The sequence below is a fragment of the Crocodylus siamensis genome, chromosome 2, assembly GCF_052110815.1.
Source record: "Crocodylus siamensis isolate JL-2025a chromosome 2, ASM5211081v1, whole genome shotgun sequence".
Classification (NCBI taxonomy): domain Eukaryota; kingdom Metazoa; phylum Chordata; order Crocodylia; family Crocodylidae; genus Crocodylus; species Crocodylus siamensis.
In genome coordinates, this window is record NC_143396.1 from 250,201,769 (window position 1) to 250,219,845 (window position 18,077).

Genomic DNA, 18,077 nt, shown 5'->3' on the forward strand with positions numbered 1-18,077 from the left:
CCAAGGGATGACGAGGTCAAACGGTTATAAACTACTGCAAGACCGTTTCAGGCTGGACATAAGGAAGAATTTCTTTACTGTCCGAGCCCCCAAGGTCTGGAACAGCCTGCCATCGGAGGTGGTTCAAGCACCTACATTGAACACCTTCAAGAGTAAATTGGATGCTTATCATGATGGGATCCTATGACCCCAGCTGACTTCCTGCCCTTTGGCCAGGGGCCTGGACTCGATGATCTTCTGAGGTCCCTTCCAGCCCTAATGTCTATGAAACCAATGAAATTATTAAACTAGTTTATGTTTGCTGAATTTCTGTTCTGTTATGGGTATAGACCAGTTTTGTATGCCCAACTTCTAGTCTGTAATGGGTATAGACTGGTTTCCAATCACTTACACCAATTAAAATGTAATGTCTGTACCTGGCTCTGGAGACTATCAGTTCATAAAGTTTGTTGAAGCTAAAGTGTAAGTTTAGAAATATGAGCAAAGCTGTTGAAATCATGATTTTAAATGTCTTTAGAAAATCAAAGATTTTAGAAGAATTATTTACTGGGTTAAATGACTTCTGGAGCAAAGTCACATTATTTGGAAGTAATTATAAAAGATTTATCTTTAATTTTTACATTCTGTAAGCATACAAAAATATTTAAGCTGTTTGAAATTAAACTCAAAAGATCTAATCAGATAGACTCTTAAAGGACTCAGACACTGCAAGCATTTCAACATTGTATTTGCAAAGAGATACAGCCGGTTGTTTGACCACACTGAGATATCATTTAGTCTATAATTTAAACAAGCATTGATAACATTTTTTACAAAAAGATGCTATCAACCAAACAAACAGAGTATTTTGTAGTACTTCAAAGCTTATTTATAATGTGTTTAGAAAAAAATCAATGGAAACAGGAAAATAATGTCTTGATTTTCTAAACTTTACAACATCTGCTTTTACTTACTTGCAACATTGTAAAGTTCTCTGGATTTCAAATGGATAACTTTTTTAAAAAAACTTTTGTCTATTTTCATATTTGACTCTCTTCGTATTATGCTATACAGGCAGTCCTCGGACTTACGACACAATTGGTTCCTGAAAATGGCGTCTTAAGTCAAAACATTGCCACTCAGAACCAATTTTCCCATAGGAAACAATGTTAGAAATGGGGGATTGGTTCCTGAACCAAGGCCCGATACCCTGTTTTCACCAAAAATAACCCACAGTTTTGTACTAAATCAATTATAGATAAGTAACATAGCTACATTAATGTATTTATATTATAAATAACAATCATATTAATTTGGAAGGACTTCTTTGAGGTGACTTTGCTGGACTTTTTGAAGGGCTCTTGCTTGGACTTTTTGAAGGGTTCTTGGCTGGATTCTTCTCAGGAGTCTTGGCTGCAGGTTTTTCTGCTTTCTTAAAGAAAGTGTCAAAGGAAGTTTGGACAGATGTTCTCCAGAGAGATGGGTGACACAGTGACTTGTTCGCTGGCATGGCGTCACATCAGATCAAGTGTTGTAAAGTTGAAACTGACATCAGAAAGTTGAAACAGGGTGTCAATTTGGAAATGTAAGTGCAGCATGTCGTAACTCAAAACGTTGTAAGTCGAGGACTGCCTCTACACATAATCTCCTATTTTCCACTTGTGTATACAACCCACAGGAAATTTTCTGTTGCTTTTAACAATGGTGAACTCTAGTTAGCACATGGACATTTTAACCAAGTATGCTGTAGAGCCCTAATACAAAAAATATTTCCTTCAGCTGGCTAAAATTATTAAATATCTTATTGTTCTCCCATGTAATATGTAATATTAACTCAAAAATTTTTAAAACCAAGTATTAGACCACTAATTCATATTCCCTCTTCCTCTCCCAGCTAAAAGGGAGGCGCACACCGAATGGAAGGGAGGAGCCATCACCAGGGAGGATTATATTGCGGTTGCTCGGGGATGCAGCGGGGTAGTCAGGAAGGCCAAGGCAGAGATGGAACCAGGACTAGCTTCCCAGATCAAGGACAACAAGAAGTCCTTTTTTAAATACATAGGGGGCAAAAAGAAGGTTCCAGATAACGTGGGGCCCCTGCAAGACACGCTAGGAAATTTGGTTGTCACACCAGACAACAAAGCTAACCTATTTAAAGATTTCTTTGCCTCCATTTTCCTAAGCAGGGACCGGAACAGCCACCTCCCCTCTGGGCCCCCCTTAGATCCTAGGGGAGGCACACCTAGGCCAAGGGTTAGTGAGGAACTAGTTAGGGAACTTCTGGAGGGACTAGATGTATTCAAATCAGTTGGTCCAGATGATCTCCACCCTCAAGTACTAAGAGAATTGGCTGAGGTCATTGCGGGACCCCTGGCATGGCTTTACAAGCACTTGTGGTGCTCTGGTGTGGTGCCAGAGGACTGGAAGATGGCCAGTGTAGCTCCCATCTTCAAAAAGGGCAGGAAGGAGGACCCAGGAAATTATAGGCCAGTTAGTCTTACCTCGATCCTGGGTAAGCTTTTTGAGAGAATTATTCTGTCACTTGGGGCCAGCAGGGGAGATTATGCTTAGGGGCAACCAACATGGGTTCATTAGCAGCAGGTCCTGTCAGACCAACCTGGTGGCCTTCTATGACCAGATCACCAAATCCTTAGATGCAGGGGTACCAGTGCACATAGCCTTTCTGGACTTTAGGAAGGCCTTTGACACTGTCTCTCACCCCATTCTCATTAAGAAACTGGAGGACTGTGGTGTCAACACCCACACAGTCAAATGGGTCACCAACTGGCTGGAGGGCCGCACCCAGAGAGTGGTAGTGGATTGGTCATTTTCGACCTGGAGGGATGTAGGCAGTGGGGTTCTGCAGGACTCGGTTCTTGGGCCTGTACTCTTCAACATCTTCATCAGTGACTTGGACAAGGGGCTAAAAAGCACCCTGTTCAAATTTCGGGATGACACTAAGATGTGGGGGGATGTGGGCATGCTAGATGGGAGGAATAGGTTGCAATCGGACCTAGACAGGTTTCAAGGGTAGGCGGACAAGGATAGGATGGGATTCAACACTGACAAGTGCAAGGTGATGCACCTGGGGAGGAAGAACCAGCACCATACCTACAGGCTGGGGAACTCCCTTCTCCTCAGTGCAGAGGCAGAAAAGGATCTTGGGAGTCATCACTGATGCCAAGATGAACATGGGCCGGCAGTGTGGGGATGCAGTCAGGAAGGCCAACCACACCTTATCATGCATCCACAGATGCATCTCAAGCAGGTCCAAGGAGGTGATTCTCCCCCTCCGTGCAGCACTGGTCAGGCCGCAGCTGGAGTACTGCATTCAGTTATGGGCGCCACACTTCAAGAGGGATGCGGACAACATGGAGAGGGTCCAGAGGAGGGTCACTTGCATGAGTGGGGGCAGCAGGGCAGGCCCTATGAGGACAGGCTATAGGACCTGAACCTGTTGAGCCTCCACAAGAGAAGGCTGAGAGGGGATCTAGTGGCCTGTTACAAACTAGTCAGAGGGGACCAGCAGGCATTGCGGGAGTCCCCGTTCCCCCAAGCACTACTAGGAGTGACCAGGAATAATGGTCACAAGCTGGCCGAGGGTAGATTTAGGCTCGATATCAGAAGGCGCTACTTCACAGTCAGGGCGGCTAGGATCTGGAACCAACTTCCAAGAGAAGTTGTGCTGGCTCCTACCCTGGGGGTCTTTAAGACAAGGGTAGACAATCACCTGGCTAGGGTCATTTGACCCCAGTACTCTTTCCTGCCATGGCAGGGGGTCAGACTCGATGATCTGCTCAGGTCCCTCCCGACCCTACTAACTATGAAACTATGAAACCAGGTATAACCCACAACAAATTTCTATTGAGAGAAACATTCTTGTCTACCAGTAGAGTTCTTATTGCTTGCCAATATCCAAAGGCAAGCCAATGTTCCAAAGGCAGGAATTTCTCTTTTTAAAGTTTTTTCCTCTCCCATAGTCAGTTCCAGGTTGCTGTACAACTAGAACATTACAGGTAGCAGAAACTGAAATTTTATATAAACCTATGAAATCAAAACACATAGGAAGCAACAAATTCAGGCTTGTATCATTATAGAGACGGGTTACTATGAACAGCTTAAGCATGTACCTAGAATGACGTAACATTACGACTCAGGGAAGAATCTTTAAGTTACAGTTAAAATTTGTGTACCCCACTAAGGGACTTTAAACTAATGCAACAGAGTGAGAAAGTAATTATATGACAGCATCCTATTTGATTGATGCACTGTAAAATGAGATTCTCTCCTGTACAAACTTAGTAGTGTATAAAAATGGCACTAATAATATATGAATTTCCCTATGCCTGAAAAAGATAGTGAAGGAGACCAGGGTTCCTGGAGTGGCTTTGAATATGCAATGTGATATTTTAGACTTGTGCATATATGTGTGTGTGTGTGTGTGTGTGTGTGTGTGTGTGTGTGTGTGTGTATAACAGATTGTGAAACTGCTTGTTATAATTGAACGTTTATCTACCTTTGTTAGTCTTGTACTTCCAGAACTTCAAGTATTTAGTTTTAAATGCAACTTTCCTTTTAACCCAATATTTCTTATAGAAGTGCATGGAATAGATTGTGAAGCTTGTTGTATATGTTGTTCATAGCACAACATGCAGATATATTTAGACATGGGAATGGAAGTGTTGATAAAACAGATGAGGTAGAGCTTTACAGCTAAATCTTCCCCACTCACCTAATCTATGAAGGTGGATTTTAACTGGCAGATCCAGATCTATATTCAGATCCAGATGCAAAGTTCTATCTTCAGTCTATCTCATAAAGCTAGAATACTATATTACATCCAATTCTCCTCCTCCCCCCCGCCCTCCCCCCCACAAACCTCTGAAGTTTTGGACCTTCTCTGACCCATATCTACCTAAAAACATTTGAAAGTTTTGTTTTTAAATATGCTTGTATAACTAAAGACAAGAATGGTAGGCTTGTTGATAACTATGAGTTGAACAACTGAATTAAGATTGCTTTGTGAACAACTGATGTAAATTTTCTCACATCTAGATGTTTAAAGGAATGTTTAATAGTTTTGGCATGCTGCTGGCAGTGATCAACTTACCTACAAATCCAAACTTTTGGTAGCATGTCCCAGAATTTCCTATTTTTAAAAATATATTATTGTAATGGAGGTGGACCAGTAGCTTCATAGTTAAGGTTACATCTGAAGTTTCACTGCAATATGAGGTACCGGCACTCCTATATTCTCCAACGCACTTGTGCGTTATAGAATGTAGCATCTCTTGTGCTCCAAATGTTAGAAAAAACACTTAAGTCCAAGTCTTCTAAAGGCTACGGACAGACATTCAAAAAGTCTAAGCTTGAGTTGATTCAATCTTTGCAGGTTATGCCTAGATTGAATCAGTTTGCAACTGCACAGACATTCCCTCTGGCCTGAGGAAATGCTGGTACATTCCTGCAATGGCTCAGGCTAGAAACCAGAGAGTGCTAAGGCAGCCCTCCCTTCCCTTCTAATGCTGAACTGATGGAGGGCCATTGCCAGGCCCCAGCAGGACCTCCAATTAGGGAGGGGTTTAAACCCCCACCCTGCCTGCACATTCCCAGGCTTTTTCCCAGCCCAGTCCTGGGCTAGCACTCCAAGACAAAGGTGGGGGTTGCAGTGCGTGCATTTGTTGATGACATCGAGCTTTTCAATCTCCCTCTCTGCTTCTTCATACTGTCTGCAGCAAACCTGACAGGTAAGGGAGTCAGAAGGGGGCTGATAACAAAACAAAAGCCTCTCTCATTAGTTCAAGCTCTTAAACAGCTTTTTGCAAGGAAGAAATGGAGGGACATTACCAACTACCTGTTGATTAGCTCCAAAAAGCCATAAGCAGACACTGTTCTGTCTGCCTGTCCTAGTGAAATTGGAGGCACACATAGACACCTCTCAGTATTAGCTAGCATACCACATGACTAGGGTCCATAGGGCTGGGGTCCCTGCTTTTGGGAGATAGGAGGGATGGAGTGGGGAAACCCTACCTAAGCAGCGAGCAAAGAGGGGGAAGTTGGGCAGGGGGAAGCCAGGCAGACCCCGCTGTGCCTGAGGTCTCTGCCGGAGCTCTGACTAGGGAGCAGAGGGGCAGGGCCAGCTCTGTTCTCTGGAGTAGAGAGCACAGCAAAGCCCAGCCCAGGACTGCAAAACATCTGGGATGCTGGGGGACTGTGGTTTAACTTAAACCAGGTTAGGGTCTGGAACAGACATTGCACAAACCAGTTTGACCCAAATCAGTTAAGTCTGATAGTACATTCAACCAGGCTTATCTTAAACCAGTTTCAGCCATTTTGAAACTAGTTTACGTGCACTGAACTTATGTTCTGTTACAGATTTAAACCAGTTTCTGATCACTTAAACCAGTTTGTGTGTAATGTCTGTCCCTAGCCAAAGTGCCTAACTCCTATTTGAGCACCTACCTCAATCAATTTCAGTGGAAGTTAGGTATCCAAATACCTCTGTATTGAATAGAAAAAAAAGTTTCTGCTAATCAAAGCAGGGCTAGAGGAGATAACGTTGGATCTCCTTCTCCTACAGGAATGGTTCTCACTAAATGCCCTAGCATTCAACCGTGACATGAAGGACTCAGACTAACTTTCTACCTCTGCTTGAGGATATTTTTCAGACACCTCATACTTCAAAAGGAAATCAGTTCCCTGTATCCATTAGACTGTAGGGTATTCTTGGGCTGTGAGGGGAAAGGGATACTTTTTACTTTTTCCTACTGAAACTGCCCCACTCTGCATAAAAAATTAAAGGTTCAATGGGAAGAAAGAGACAGACAAACAGAGACAGACTTGAGTCAACACATACTGCTGGGTTTATGGCTAGGCCATTCACATGGAAGTGAGGAGACCTGGATATCACTTCTTATTCTAAGACCTATCATTGTAATTTACCTAACAATATATGAACATTCATTAGAAGCCTCCACACCTACCCTTGATTACCTTAACCAAAATGGGGAGTTATGCTTACTGTGACTCCTATATTTGTATTCTCTTTCTTTCTGGCCAAGCAAATCTTTCATTCTTCTGTGTGATATGGAATACTGTAAACAGACAACTGAGCCCTGGAAAAGGGTTTTTTTAAGACGCATCCCTTTTCTCTAAGTTTTCTATTGGCTAATTTAGGTGGCTCCCCACTCAAAAGTATGTCAGCTTTTTAGATTCTATTCTGAGGTATGCACAAAATTCAGTGGGAGTCTAGGTGTGTAACTCAGAGCTGTGTGCAGAGCTATAAAAGCTAGATGCCTATATCGCTATGTGGAGTTGGGCCTGAACATTTAGATTTTTTCAGGGTAGATATGCTTCTACAGAAATTAATGTCAAGTAACTGAAAGAGGAAATAGCATATAGCAATAAAATTCACAAAAAGATTTTGGCTTAATGCAAGAAGCAAGGGTCTGTCTTGTGGAATGTGGAAGGAAGACTTTCTTCTGCCCCTCATCGTGCTGCTAGGCTCCTTAGGCCATGTCCAGATGAGCGCAGTTGTGCAGAATGTGGCACTGCAGACATTTGCAGCACCACATACTGCATGTTCACTTGTTCTTTGGGTATCCAAGGGTCAAAAAACCTGCAGAAAAAAAATGCAGAGTGGCATACGCAGAAGCAGCACACACCACTCAAAGTTGGAGCCTGGCAGGCTAAAGCCACACTCCAGCTGCCAGCCAGGCTCCATGCAGCAGGATTGCTGCTGCTGCAGTCCCAGGAGGCCCCTGGAACTCTAGGTAAGGTTGCCAGGGCCAGCCCAGTACTGGCCCCAGCCTCGCCTACCCCACCTGTGGTAACCCACCGTGCACTAGAGTGCACGTGGCACAGGCGGTCTCCAGGGACAACTAGCAGCAGCACAAGGTGCACCCAGGGAACCTGCTAGCTGTCTCCAGGGAACCAAATGCCCACACATGTGTGGACATGGCCTCAATGTGCAATTCACAGGTAAATATATTAAAAGTCCTGCTCAGTATCAATCCACAGAGTATATGTGCTGTTCCAGGCTTCAGCTACAGGGCCTTGATTCTTGAGCTCACTCTATGGCAGCATGTGCTTTTTGCCCCTGGAGATTTCTAGTTCAGTCCCTAGTATATCATCCAAGAGAATTATGATTATCATATAAGTCTAGCATTTAACCCACTGAGGGATGCAGAGGTTCAGGACACGGTTTGAGTAGCATGTAGTGTCCTACTATGTGCCAATCTACAAAGGCCATGAGTTATAACAAAGCTTTATCTCAAGCTATATATAGCAGCTCACGCTTTTAACTGTGGAGTTCCTGGTTCAATCCTTAATGTGACTGAATGCTGAGGGGAGCTGAGACAGGAACCAGATGCCTAAGAAGAAAATAGGGGAGACAAAAGGAGAAGGTCAAAGATGTGGGGAGAGCAGAAACAGAAGGGCTTAAGTGTCAGGAAGATATAGTACGAGAGGTGAAATCCAGATGATTCTTTCTGCTGTGTGAACCGGCATGAAGCAGCTTATGTGACATGCTCTCAGATGAGCCTTGAGAGTTTATCAGAGTAGAAATAAACTGACAGTTACTTTTCTGTTGAAACTCCCCAACAGGCCCCTCTGCCTCTGTATCTCACTCAACCCATCACCCCAAGGGAACCTCCATACAGTCCTATGGTAGCAAGGCTAGGAACAAAACTCATAATTCCTTATTCTAGTCCTGTACTTCAACTGCTAGATAGGGGTTTTTTTTCAAAAGGAACAAATGAAACTTTGGTAAACGTATTTTTTGTTTTCTTTTACCAGCTTAGTATATTTCCAAAATATTCAGTGGAACTGAAGCCAAAAGAATGAAACTAACTCAGCTTACAACTTCTTTCTGTATAATACATTAATATCTTCATGTATGTTCATCAATTTAGGACTGGTGTTCCTTACTTAAGTGTTTGCAGCAAAGTGAAAAAGCAGCTGAGATATTTATTCTCTTTGACTCACATTATTCTGTACTAACTCTTAAAAAAATGTTTCAAACCCAGAAGACCTTTTTAACTAGAATGGTTTTCTGGTTTTTCATTCTTGGAAAGGGGCATAAAACTGAAAAAGTAAACACTGTTAACATTAGCATTCTATAGTATATTATTGGTTTAGCTTAATCCTATTACTTTCATTCATGTACTTGGAGGGGAAAATGCCAAAGCACATGACTTGCAGACAATTATATGGCCCCAAATCTTCACATTTACCTACTAAAGTACTTCATTAGGGGAGTACATTTTTTTTCCAACTGTGCTGCAGTTTGGTTGTAGGGAGAGGCATGTCTACTCACAGCTCTCAACAGATTGCAACACTCCTTTCAGTTAGCCACATTTGGGACCTTTAACCATTTGACAGTAATCCTGTCAAACAAAGCCATGCTTACTGAAACAGCAAGGACTTTGGTTCCAGGTTCTTTTTTTTATTAAATAATAAGTAAATCAATAAATAAATAAATTTAAGTATTTAACCCAGGAGGATGTATGTAATAAGCAACCTATAATTTGCATTCCACATCTAGAGCATAATGATGTGAATTCAAACACATAAATGTCTTTGTCAGTGTTAGAATAAAACATTACTTAACATTGACACATTTGTGCAAATATGCTCCTGCCATATCTTCATCCCTTACCACCTATGGGCAGGGACCAAAAGGAGTTCACTCTTAAATTAACTAAATCAAACTATTAGCATTGGTTACTTTCACTTTCCTTTCCCATGTCTTTTCCTGAATACCCTGAGGGAACTGTATAAATCATGAAAAATAAACCTAACTGAATACTCCAAAATAGTGTTAGTGAATACTGCTCCTATTCCAGATGGCTGTTCAGCTCCACCAGACTTGGTGCCCTTTCAATTTACTATTTGTTCACGTAAAAAAATTGTGTTTGTTGAACAAGTCTGTATTTCATAAGAATACCTTTTCTCTCACACATTTTGTATTTGCATTTCAGCATACTCCTTTAATAAATATTAGTCATCCAATTAGGACCAGAAACATATCTAAGGTGACCAGTCATATGACAAGTGTATAGTCAAACAGCTCTAACAAACTAAAGGTTACATTTGTTCACATAAATTACTTAGAACTTTCTGAAAGGTGAATACTTAAAAAAAAATTCTTAAAGACTATTTCAAAACAATTTTTATACACAAGAAACAGGTTACATTTCTCAGATAATTTGCAACAAATAATTTGATCAGTACTACTCTTAAATAGGTATTAGATGGAATCACCAAATAATTAATATAATTAATATGTACAAGCAACAAGCCTTTATACAATCACTTCACTTTGACCATGTCAGGTTCTTCCACTTATTTGAGTAGTAACATTGAAGTAAGTTAAATTAAGTACATAAGTATCTACAAGAATGGGGATAAAATAATTCTCTCTCTGGGCCCTGGCCTCAAACCAGAAACCCCAGATCCAAACTGTCCCCAAATTACAAAGAACATAGATCCAAATTTTGTTATCTGGGACACTTCTCATTGGCCAGCCAAAACTCCAAATCTAAATAAATTTTAAACATTGGTGGTTTTAATACTATGATCTGGCTTTGTATTTTGATGCTATATGTGCTTTTAGTGTTTTAAATTAAACTATAATAAAGTGTCAAACCTCTATCCAAAATGTCCCATCAGGGACATTTAGCAAAATGGATTTGTTTTGAAGAATTTGATCCTGATAAATTGATCTATGTCGGTGCTCAGTATTCAAGAACATAATTATCATCATCATCAAAACGAAATGTAGATAACATAAAATAACCATAACAAAATAGGAAAAATAAAAACCCATTTTTTCTTTTTTAAAAAACTTAGTAGATAGGAGATTTAAAATTTAAAAATACATCCAATTCCCTAAAATATATACAAAGACACATATTTACCTTCCATCAACAGTACTCCCTTACTCCAAAGGAAATTTTCTTTTTTAAAAGATTGTTAGAAAACATCCCTAAATATAAATCCAGAAAAAGGATTCAACATGATGAATTTTTCAATTATGTCTACATTCATAAAATATAAAAATTATCATTTCTGCAGTAAATAATCTATGAGATGATCCACTTTTATTCCTAGATAAGTGTTTTATTTATATTTGTATTTAGTAAACATGCTTCACAGCATGAAACATCCATTTATCATTTCATTCATCAGCTTTTGTATTAACATTATACACCTCAACTTGACATTAGGGAGAATTTCTTTTTTCCATCAGTGCTAAACCTATCAGTCATTTAAAATGGTATCCAGAAAACAATCCATATAGCTACCTTAAAAATAAAGTTAAATCTCCTTATTCTAAGTAATAGTACTGTATTCTAAATACAAGATGGCCTAATCAGTCTGCTCAGAAAAAACTGTTAATGTGCCACAGACACAAAACTTGGGCTTGTTGAATGCTCATTGTATATCAACCCGCTGTGAAAAATATTACTATACCTGCTGATTTTATGGGCCTTCTTTTTTGTTTTTTGGTTTGTTTTTTTTCAAGGAAGTTTAAGTATAAGGAAGTTAATGCTATAAATTTAAGATATTTAGCAAGTGGCTTAACATTTCAAAGGTAACTAATTAATTTAGCAACTAATTAAGGTCACATTATAATTTTAAAACTTACAAGTTCAAAACTTAAATATTTTTATGTTACCTGGTTTTCTTCCACCTCAAACTACAGTACTGGTACTTGAATTAAAACTCTGCTAAGTCTCTTGAAACTATGGTTGAAAAATCTTAATTTTCAGAAGGTAAACAAAGAGCATGTTGAAGGAGAGCAGAGTTCTAATGAGTTAATGTAAAAAAAAACTCATGCAGAAGCAATCCGCATCAAAGCTAGCAGGCTATACCCTGACAGTCATCCATCAAACCAAAAGTCTCCTGAATAAATGCCAATTATAGGGCAAATATGCACAAACGTGGATAGCATAAGCCATGGGATCATTTCCTTCCGAGAAAATTAGTGACCAACAAAACACCCATGCAGTGTAAACTACCAGACTGCCCTACAGCAAGGCTTACTCCTGATCTGAATACTAACTACTATTATTATTGCACTCTTTTTTTATTTTCTATTATTTTTTACTGTTGTTAAGAGCTCCAGAAAGACACAGAATTTTGTTTGGGGTTATACAAATTCCTTCACAATTTGTATAGAAGTCTAACATAACTTTTTAAAAGCCATGACATGCCTATAATGTATACAGAGTCTCTGACTTCCGCCGTAAGCGAGCCTTTTTCCTAACTTAATCATACTCAAATTTCACCCCTTTTAAAGATCCTGATTCAAAAATGTTCACTCATTCTCCACAGTCCACAAATTTATACCATCTCTTCCTGTGGTATTATATGTGCATAAATTAAAAAAGAATGGTCTTGAATAAGGCCTAAAATGTTACATTTATGGGTTTTTCTAAATTTATGTTTAGTTTATTAAAGAAAGCATTCAATATATTAGGCTGTCATATAAATGTATCTGTTTACACATGTATAGAAATTTGGGCTAACAAAGCTGCAATCCCCAAGTATAAAATAAAGGCTGATATGGATGCACAATACAATGCATGTCAAGTAAAATGAACAATATTAAAACAATATTAAAGGCTGTTAACCTCACTGTACAACTGCCCTTCTTCCTAACATCTTCTGTGAACTACGCCTGACCACAGCATTTAAAGGCTTCAGTGCTCCAAAGAATGGGATTTTTCCCCCTTAATTGTATTGGAGGTACGATATACTAAAAGCAGCATGTTTTCTCACACACAGGGTTAGGAGTCTGTATCTTTGGGTTATAGCTGAGATCCAAAAACAAAGAAACATCAGGCTAATGAGAAAAAGCAGCTTTCTATTAATAATACTTATAGTCATATAATGACAGAGAGAATTAATTTCTTAAATGAAAATGCTCATGTTTGCTATATTTATGCAATTGGATTAGAAAACACTGCATTAGTCCTCGGTTGATGTCTTACCTAATTGACCTCTAAAGTGACATCTTCCATTGCACAGGTTGGCCCGTGCTATATTCATTTATTTCCATCTTGCCCGAAATTATGATGAATGGTCTGAGCTCCATTCAATTATTGAAAATGTGCAAAGAAACAGAAACAATGAAACTGGCAAAGTGCTCCGCATTCTTAGGAACAATTTAGGCTAATTAGCATCAACTTCTCCCCCATTCATCATACCCCTTTAGAAATATAAACAAACTGTCAGCTCTAACCTAACAAACAGATCACTGAGCTACTTAACACAAATTATTCTTACATGAAAAGCTCCTTCTCAGGCAATATTCTCCTCTAGGGCATCTGGGAAGCTGAGCTATTAAAATTGAAGACATATGTTTCAGTCAAACTTAACTCCCAGATTGTAGTGATCACTGTTGTGACAGTTTTCAGTCAGCATACTTGCTGCTGGCAATGTACTACATACTTAAATGAAATGATGCAACAATAGCTCTAAATGATGCATGTTCATTTACCAGCTAATTAGCACACTACACCTACGAATTCAACTATTGAAATGACTGCCTTGGTACAGCCAAAGTCTTAAAATGTCTCTCTCTCTCACTCTCTCTTTCTTTCTGCGTCTTTAAGTTTACATGTCTCTTTTCTGCCTAATATGAAGATAGCTTCAGCACGCATTTCATCAGCTACTGGCATGAGAGAATGGCCTATCAAATTGGATCATACAGAAACAGAAGCAGTGCTTTGCAGGGGCCAGAAAGGGGAGCAGCCTTGGCACTCTTGCATTCTAGCTATGCTTCTCCATATGTGCTACAGATACAATGACAGCTCTTCAAGAGGAAGGAGCAAAAGGCAACAGAGGAGCAAAATATGCGCGCAGTTTAAAAGGGCCCACCAACAGCAAAAAAACCCCAGTTAGGCTCCGGAGTGGCAAGAGACACGTGGGTGAAAGCCCGCTGTGCTCCCACTCCCCCGAAGCCCCCCAGAGACCCCCCAGCAGCCACGGAGCCCCCCGCCAATCCCCAGCACAGCTGGATGCAAGCGGGGCCCGTGGTGGGAGTGGGTTAACCCCTTTCTGAGAGGGGGGAGGCGGCTGCATGGAGCAGAGCTAGGTCCCGCCCTGCCCAGGCCCCTACTTGGCCCAGCCCCCCAGGGAGAGAGAGAGGTGGGGGGGTACTCACCAGTCCCCCTCCAGTAAGGCAGGGCCCCCCCTTGCCTGAGAGCAGCTTCCCCGACGGTGGACCCACCACCCATGCGCGCAGTTTAAAAGGGCCTACCAACAGCAAAAAAGCCCCAGTTAGGCTCTGGAGTGGCGAGAGACATGTGGGTGAAAGTCTGTTGTGCCCCCCCACTGCCCTGAAGCCCCCCAGAGACCTCCCAGCAGCTGCGGAGCCCCCCCCACTGACCCCCAGCACAGCCAGAGGCAAGCAGGGCCCGTGGTGGGAGGGGGTTAACCCTTTAGTAAGAGGGAGGAGGCAGCTGAGTGGAGCTGGGCCGGGTCCTGCCCCGCCCAGACCCCTACTTCTCCCAGCCCCCCAGGGAGCCACATGACTGGAGCTATACAAACAGGTGCGCTCGTCTGCCAGTGCATGAGTTAGCGCAGAGTTCATGCAGGAGGGCGCGCAGGAAGGCCCGAGACCCTGCCTGCGAACCCCCCAGGGTAGACAGTACCAGCCATAGCCAGCCTACCAGCAGCATGACATTGATGGGCACGTGCCCCACCCCAAGGGTCTCCTTGGGCCCGACACCTCAGAGATGGCCACCCAGACAGAGCCCATAGTTCCAGGCTCCACGCAGACAGAGCCCTTGGTTCTTGGCTGCGGGGGCTGCCTGTCCCTTTTTCAGGCTCTGGGGCCCGGGAGCATGGCCACCTCCTGTGTGGGGTTTGCTCCCTTTTGGAGTCTCTGGCGCGCCAGTTTGAGGAGCTCCAGAGACTGCATGCCATCAGGGACGGTAAGCAGGAGGTAGACTCCTACTGCCAGGCCCTTCTCCCCCAGGAGCTGGAGGGTAGACCATGGTCTTCCTCCAGGAGAGAGGAGGACTCCAGGACCTCCCACTCTGTCCAGTCAAGGGCATGGACCAAGGTGGTCAAGGGCCCTAAGGCCCGCTGCCCTGCCAGAGCTTAGCAACAGCTTTGACCTCTTGCAGCCCCAGCAGAGCCTGCTGAGCTGCCAGCTCCCGCAGGCAACACAGGCTCAACTGCAGCTACCGACCCCGCTCTCCGCAAGACAAAACAAAGTGTTTGTCGTGGGAGACTCCATCCTGAGGGGGACTGAGGGGGCAATCTGCTGCCCTGACCCCTTAGCCCAAGAAGTCTGCTGCTTCCCAGGGGCCCACATCCAGGACATTGTGGAGAGGATCCCTAAGCTCCTCCAGCCCACAGACCACTATCCCATGCTCCTTATTCATGTGGGCACCAATGACACGGCTTGGAGCACTCCCAGCCAGGTCATGAGATGCTACAGGGATTTGGGAGTGGGGTTAAAGGATCTGGGAGTACAGGTGGTGTTCTCTTCGATCTTCCCAGTCTCAGGGTATGGGCTGAGGAGGATCCACGTAGTTAACCAAAGACTGTGGTGCTGGTGTTATCAGGAAGACTTTGGCTTCCATGACCACAGCCCGCTCTTCGGCGAGAGAGGCAGCAAGCTGCTGGGAAGAGATGACCTCCGCCTCTCTCCCCTGGGGAGGAGGCTCTTCTCAGGCAGACTGGCTGACCTGCTTCACCAGGCTTTAAACTAAGCCCGCTGTGGGATGGGGGGACTACCACCACTGCTGACCAGCTAAGCAACCCTTGTAAAGCCAGCAGGCCAAGGCACTTGAGGGAGCTCACCCCTGCCCCAGCCCTGGTACCATCTGTGGGCAAGGCAAGAGCCCCCAAGGGGACACTTGCCTGCCTGTACACAAATGCCAGAAGCTTGCAGAATAAGCAGAAGGCGCTCATCCTCCTGCTCAACGCAAATAATTCTGATGTCATAGGGATGACGGAGACCTGGTGGGACTCCACCCATGACTGGACCACGGGTATAGATGGCTATATCCTGTACAGGAGGGATCATGTAGATAAAAGGGGCAGGGGTGTAGCTCTCTATGTTAAGGAAAGCTACGCATCCCTGCAAGCTGATTTTGGTGACCAGGGTGGACTGGAGACCCTCTGGGTTAAAATCCATGGGGAACACGGCACAGGGGACACAATAGTGGGAGTCTACTACAGACCTCCAACCCAAAGTCCTGAGCTTGACCAGGAGTTCACCTGGGAACTGGCTGAGGCCGCATGCTCCAGGACCATGGTTGTCATGGGTGATTTCAATTACCCAGACATCTTGTGGGAGGATCACTCAGCAAAATCTGAGCAGTCGCAAAGCTTCCTTTCGTGCATGGATGACCTCTACCTGACTCAAGAAGTCTAAGGGCCAATGAGAGGCAAAGCACTGCTCGACCTGGTGCTGGATACTGAGGATGACCTAATTGGCAACCTAATGCTCGATGGGAAGCTGGGTGACAACGACCATGAGCTGATCACCTTCACCATCTGCTGTAAAGCTGGCAAGTTAGTCAGCAACACGGAAGTCCTTGACTTCAGGAAAGCTGACTTTGACAAGCTCAGGAGGCTTGTCGGTCAGGCCCTTAGGGACCGTGACCCCAGGGAGATGGGAGTTCAAGAAGAGTGGTCACTCCTCAAGGGAGCACTCCTCAATGCACAAGCTAATTCTATTCCATCTTGGAGGAAAGGCAGCAAGAGGGCACAGCAGCCCCCCTGGCTCTCCAGGGACCTAGCAGACCTCCTGAGGCTAAAAAGAAAGGCCTACAAAGGATGGAGGATGGGATTCACCTCCAAGGAGGAATATTCTGCACTGATCTGGGTCCTGCAGGGAGCAAACCAGGAAAGCCAAGGCTGCAACTGAACTCCAACTAGCTTCGAGCATCAAGGACAATAAAAATGTCCTTTTTCAGATATGTGAGGAGCCAGAGAAAAAGCAAGGGCAACATTGGACCCCTGCTGAACCAGATGGGGCAACTGACGCCCAGAAAAAAGCCAACCTATTAAATGGGTACTTTGCGTCGGTCTTTCATCAGTCCCATGGGACACCCATGCCCGCTATGGGACAGGGAGGTCTGGGTGAGGGAGATCTCCTGCCCTTCATTAATGCTGACCTCATGAAAGAACACTTTGAGAAGCTGGATACCTTCAAGTCAGCCAGCCCTCACAAGCTACATCCCAGGGTACTCAAGGAGCTGGCAAACTTCATAGCCCAGCTTCTGGCACGGATCTTTGAAAACTCCTGGCGCTCTGGTGTAGTGCCCGAAGACTGGAAGAAGGCCAGTGTGGTACCTATCTTCAAGAAAGGGAGAAAAATGGATCTGGCTTATAGGCCCATCAGCCTGACTTCTATCCTGGGGAAGATCTTAGAAAAGTTTATTAAAGAGGCCATCCTTATTGGCCTGGCTGACACCAACATCCTGCGTTTCACTGAAAAATGCAAAGTTCTCTACCTTGGGAAGAAAAACCTGCAGCATCCTTATAGGCTCGGCAGTGCTACGCTGGCTAGCACTACGGAAGAAAGAGACTTGGGAGTCATCACTGACCACAAGATGAACATGAGCCTGCAATGCGATGCCGCGGCTAGTAAAGCGAACAAAACACTGGCTTGCATCCATAGATGCTTCTCAAGCAAATCCCAAGACATCATTCTCCCCTTGTACTCAGCCTTGGTGAGGCTGCAGCTGGAGTACTGCATCCAGTTTTGCACTCCACAGTTCAAAAAGGAGAAGCTTGAGAGAGTCCAGACGAGAGCCACGTGCATGATCAGAGGTCAGGAAAACAGACCTTACAACGACAGGCTGAGAGCCATGGGGCTCTTTAGCCTGGAAAAGCAAAGGCTCAGGGGTGATCTGATGGCCACCTATAAGTTTATCGGGGTGACCACCAGTATCTGGGGGAGCATTTGTTCACCAGAGCGCCCCAAGGGATGATGAGGTCGAATGGTTATAAACTCCTGCAAAACCGTTTCAGGCTGGACATAAGGAAGAATTTCTTTACTGTCTGAGCCCCCAAGGTCTGGAACAGTCTGCCAGCGGAGGTGGTTCAAGCGCCTACATTGAACACCT

General features: G+C 43.7%; 1 protein-coding gene across 3 annotated transcripts in view; it reads right to left on the reverse strand.

Annotated features, from left to right (window-relative positions):
* SLC25A21 (solute carrier family 25 member 21) overlaps positions 1 to 18,077 on the reverse strand; it is a 448,630-nt gene that overhangs the window by 355,261 nt on the left and 75,292 nt on the right. For 2 of the 3 annotated variants that reach the window (XM_090033640.1, XM_090033638.1), the window contains exon 2: positions 14,153 to 14,244. The exons of the other annotated variant lie outside the window; for it this stretch is intronic. In XM_090033640.1, coding sequence (XP_089889766.1) covers positions 14,153 to 14,225 — 73 coding nt within the window. In that variant the 5' untranslated portion in view covers positions 14,226 to 14,244. The remainder of the gene's footprint in view (positions 1 to 14,152; positions 14,245 to 18,077) is intronic. 3 annotated transcript variants of the gene reach the window in all.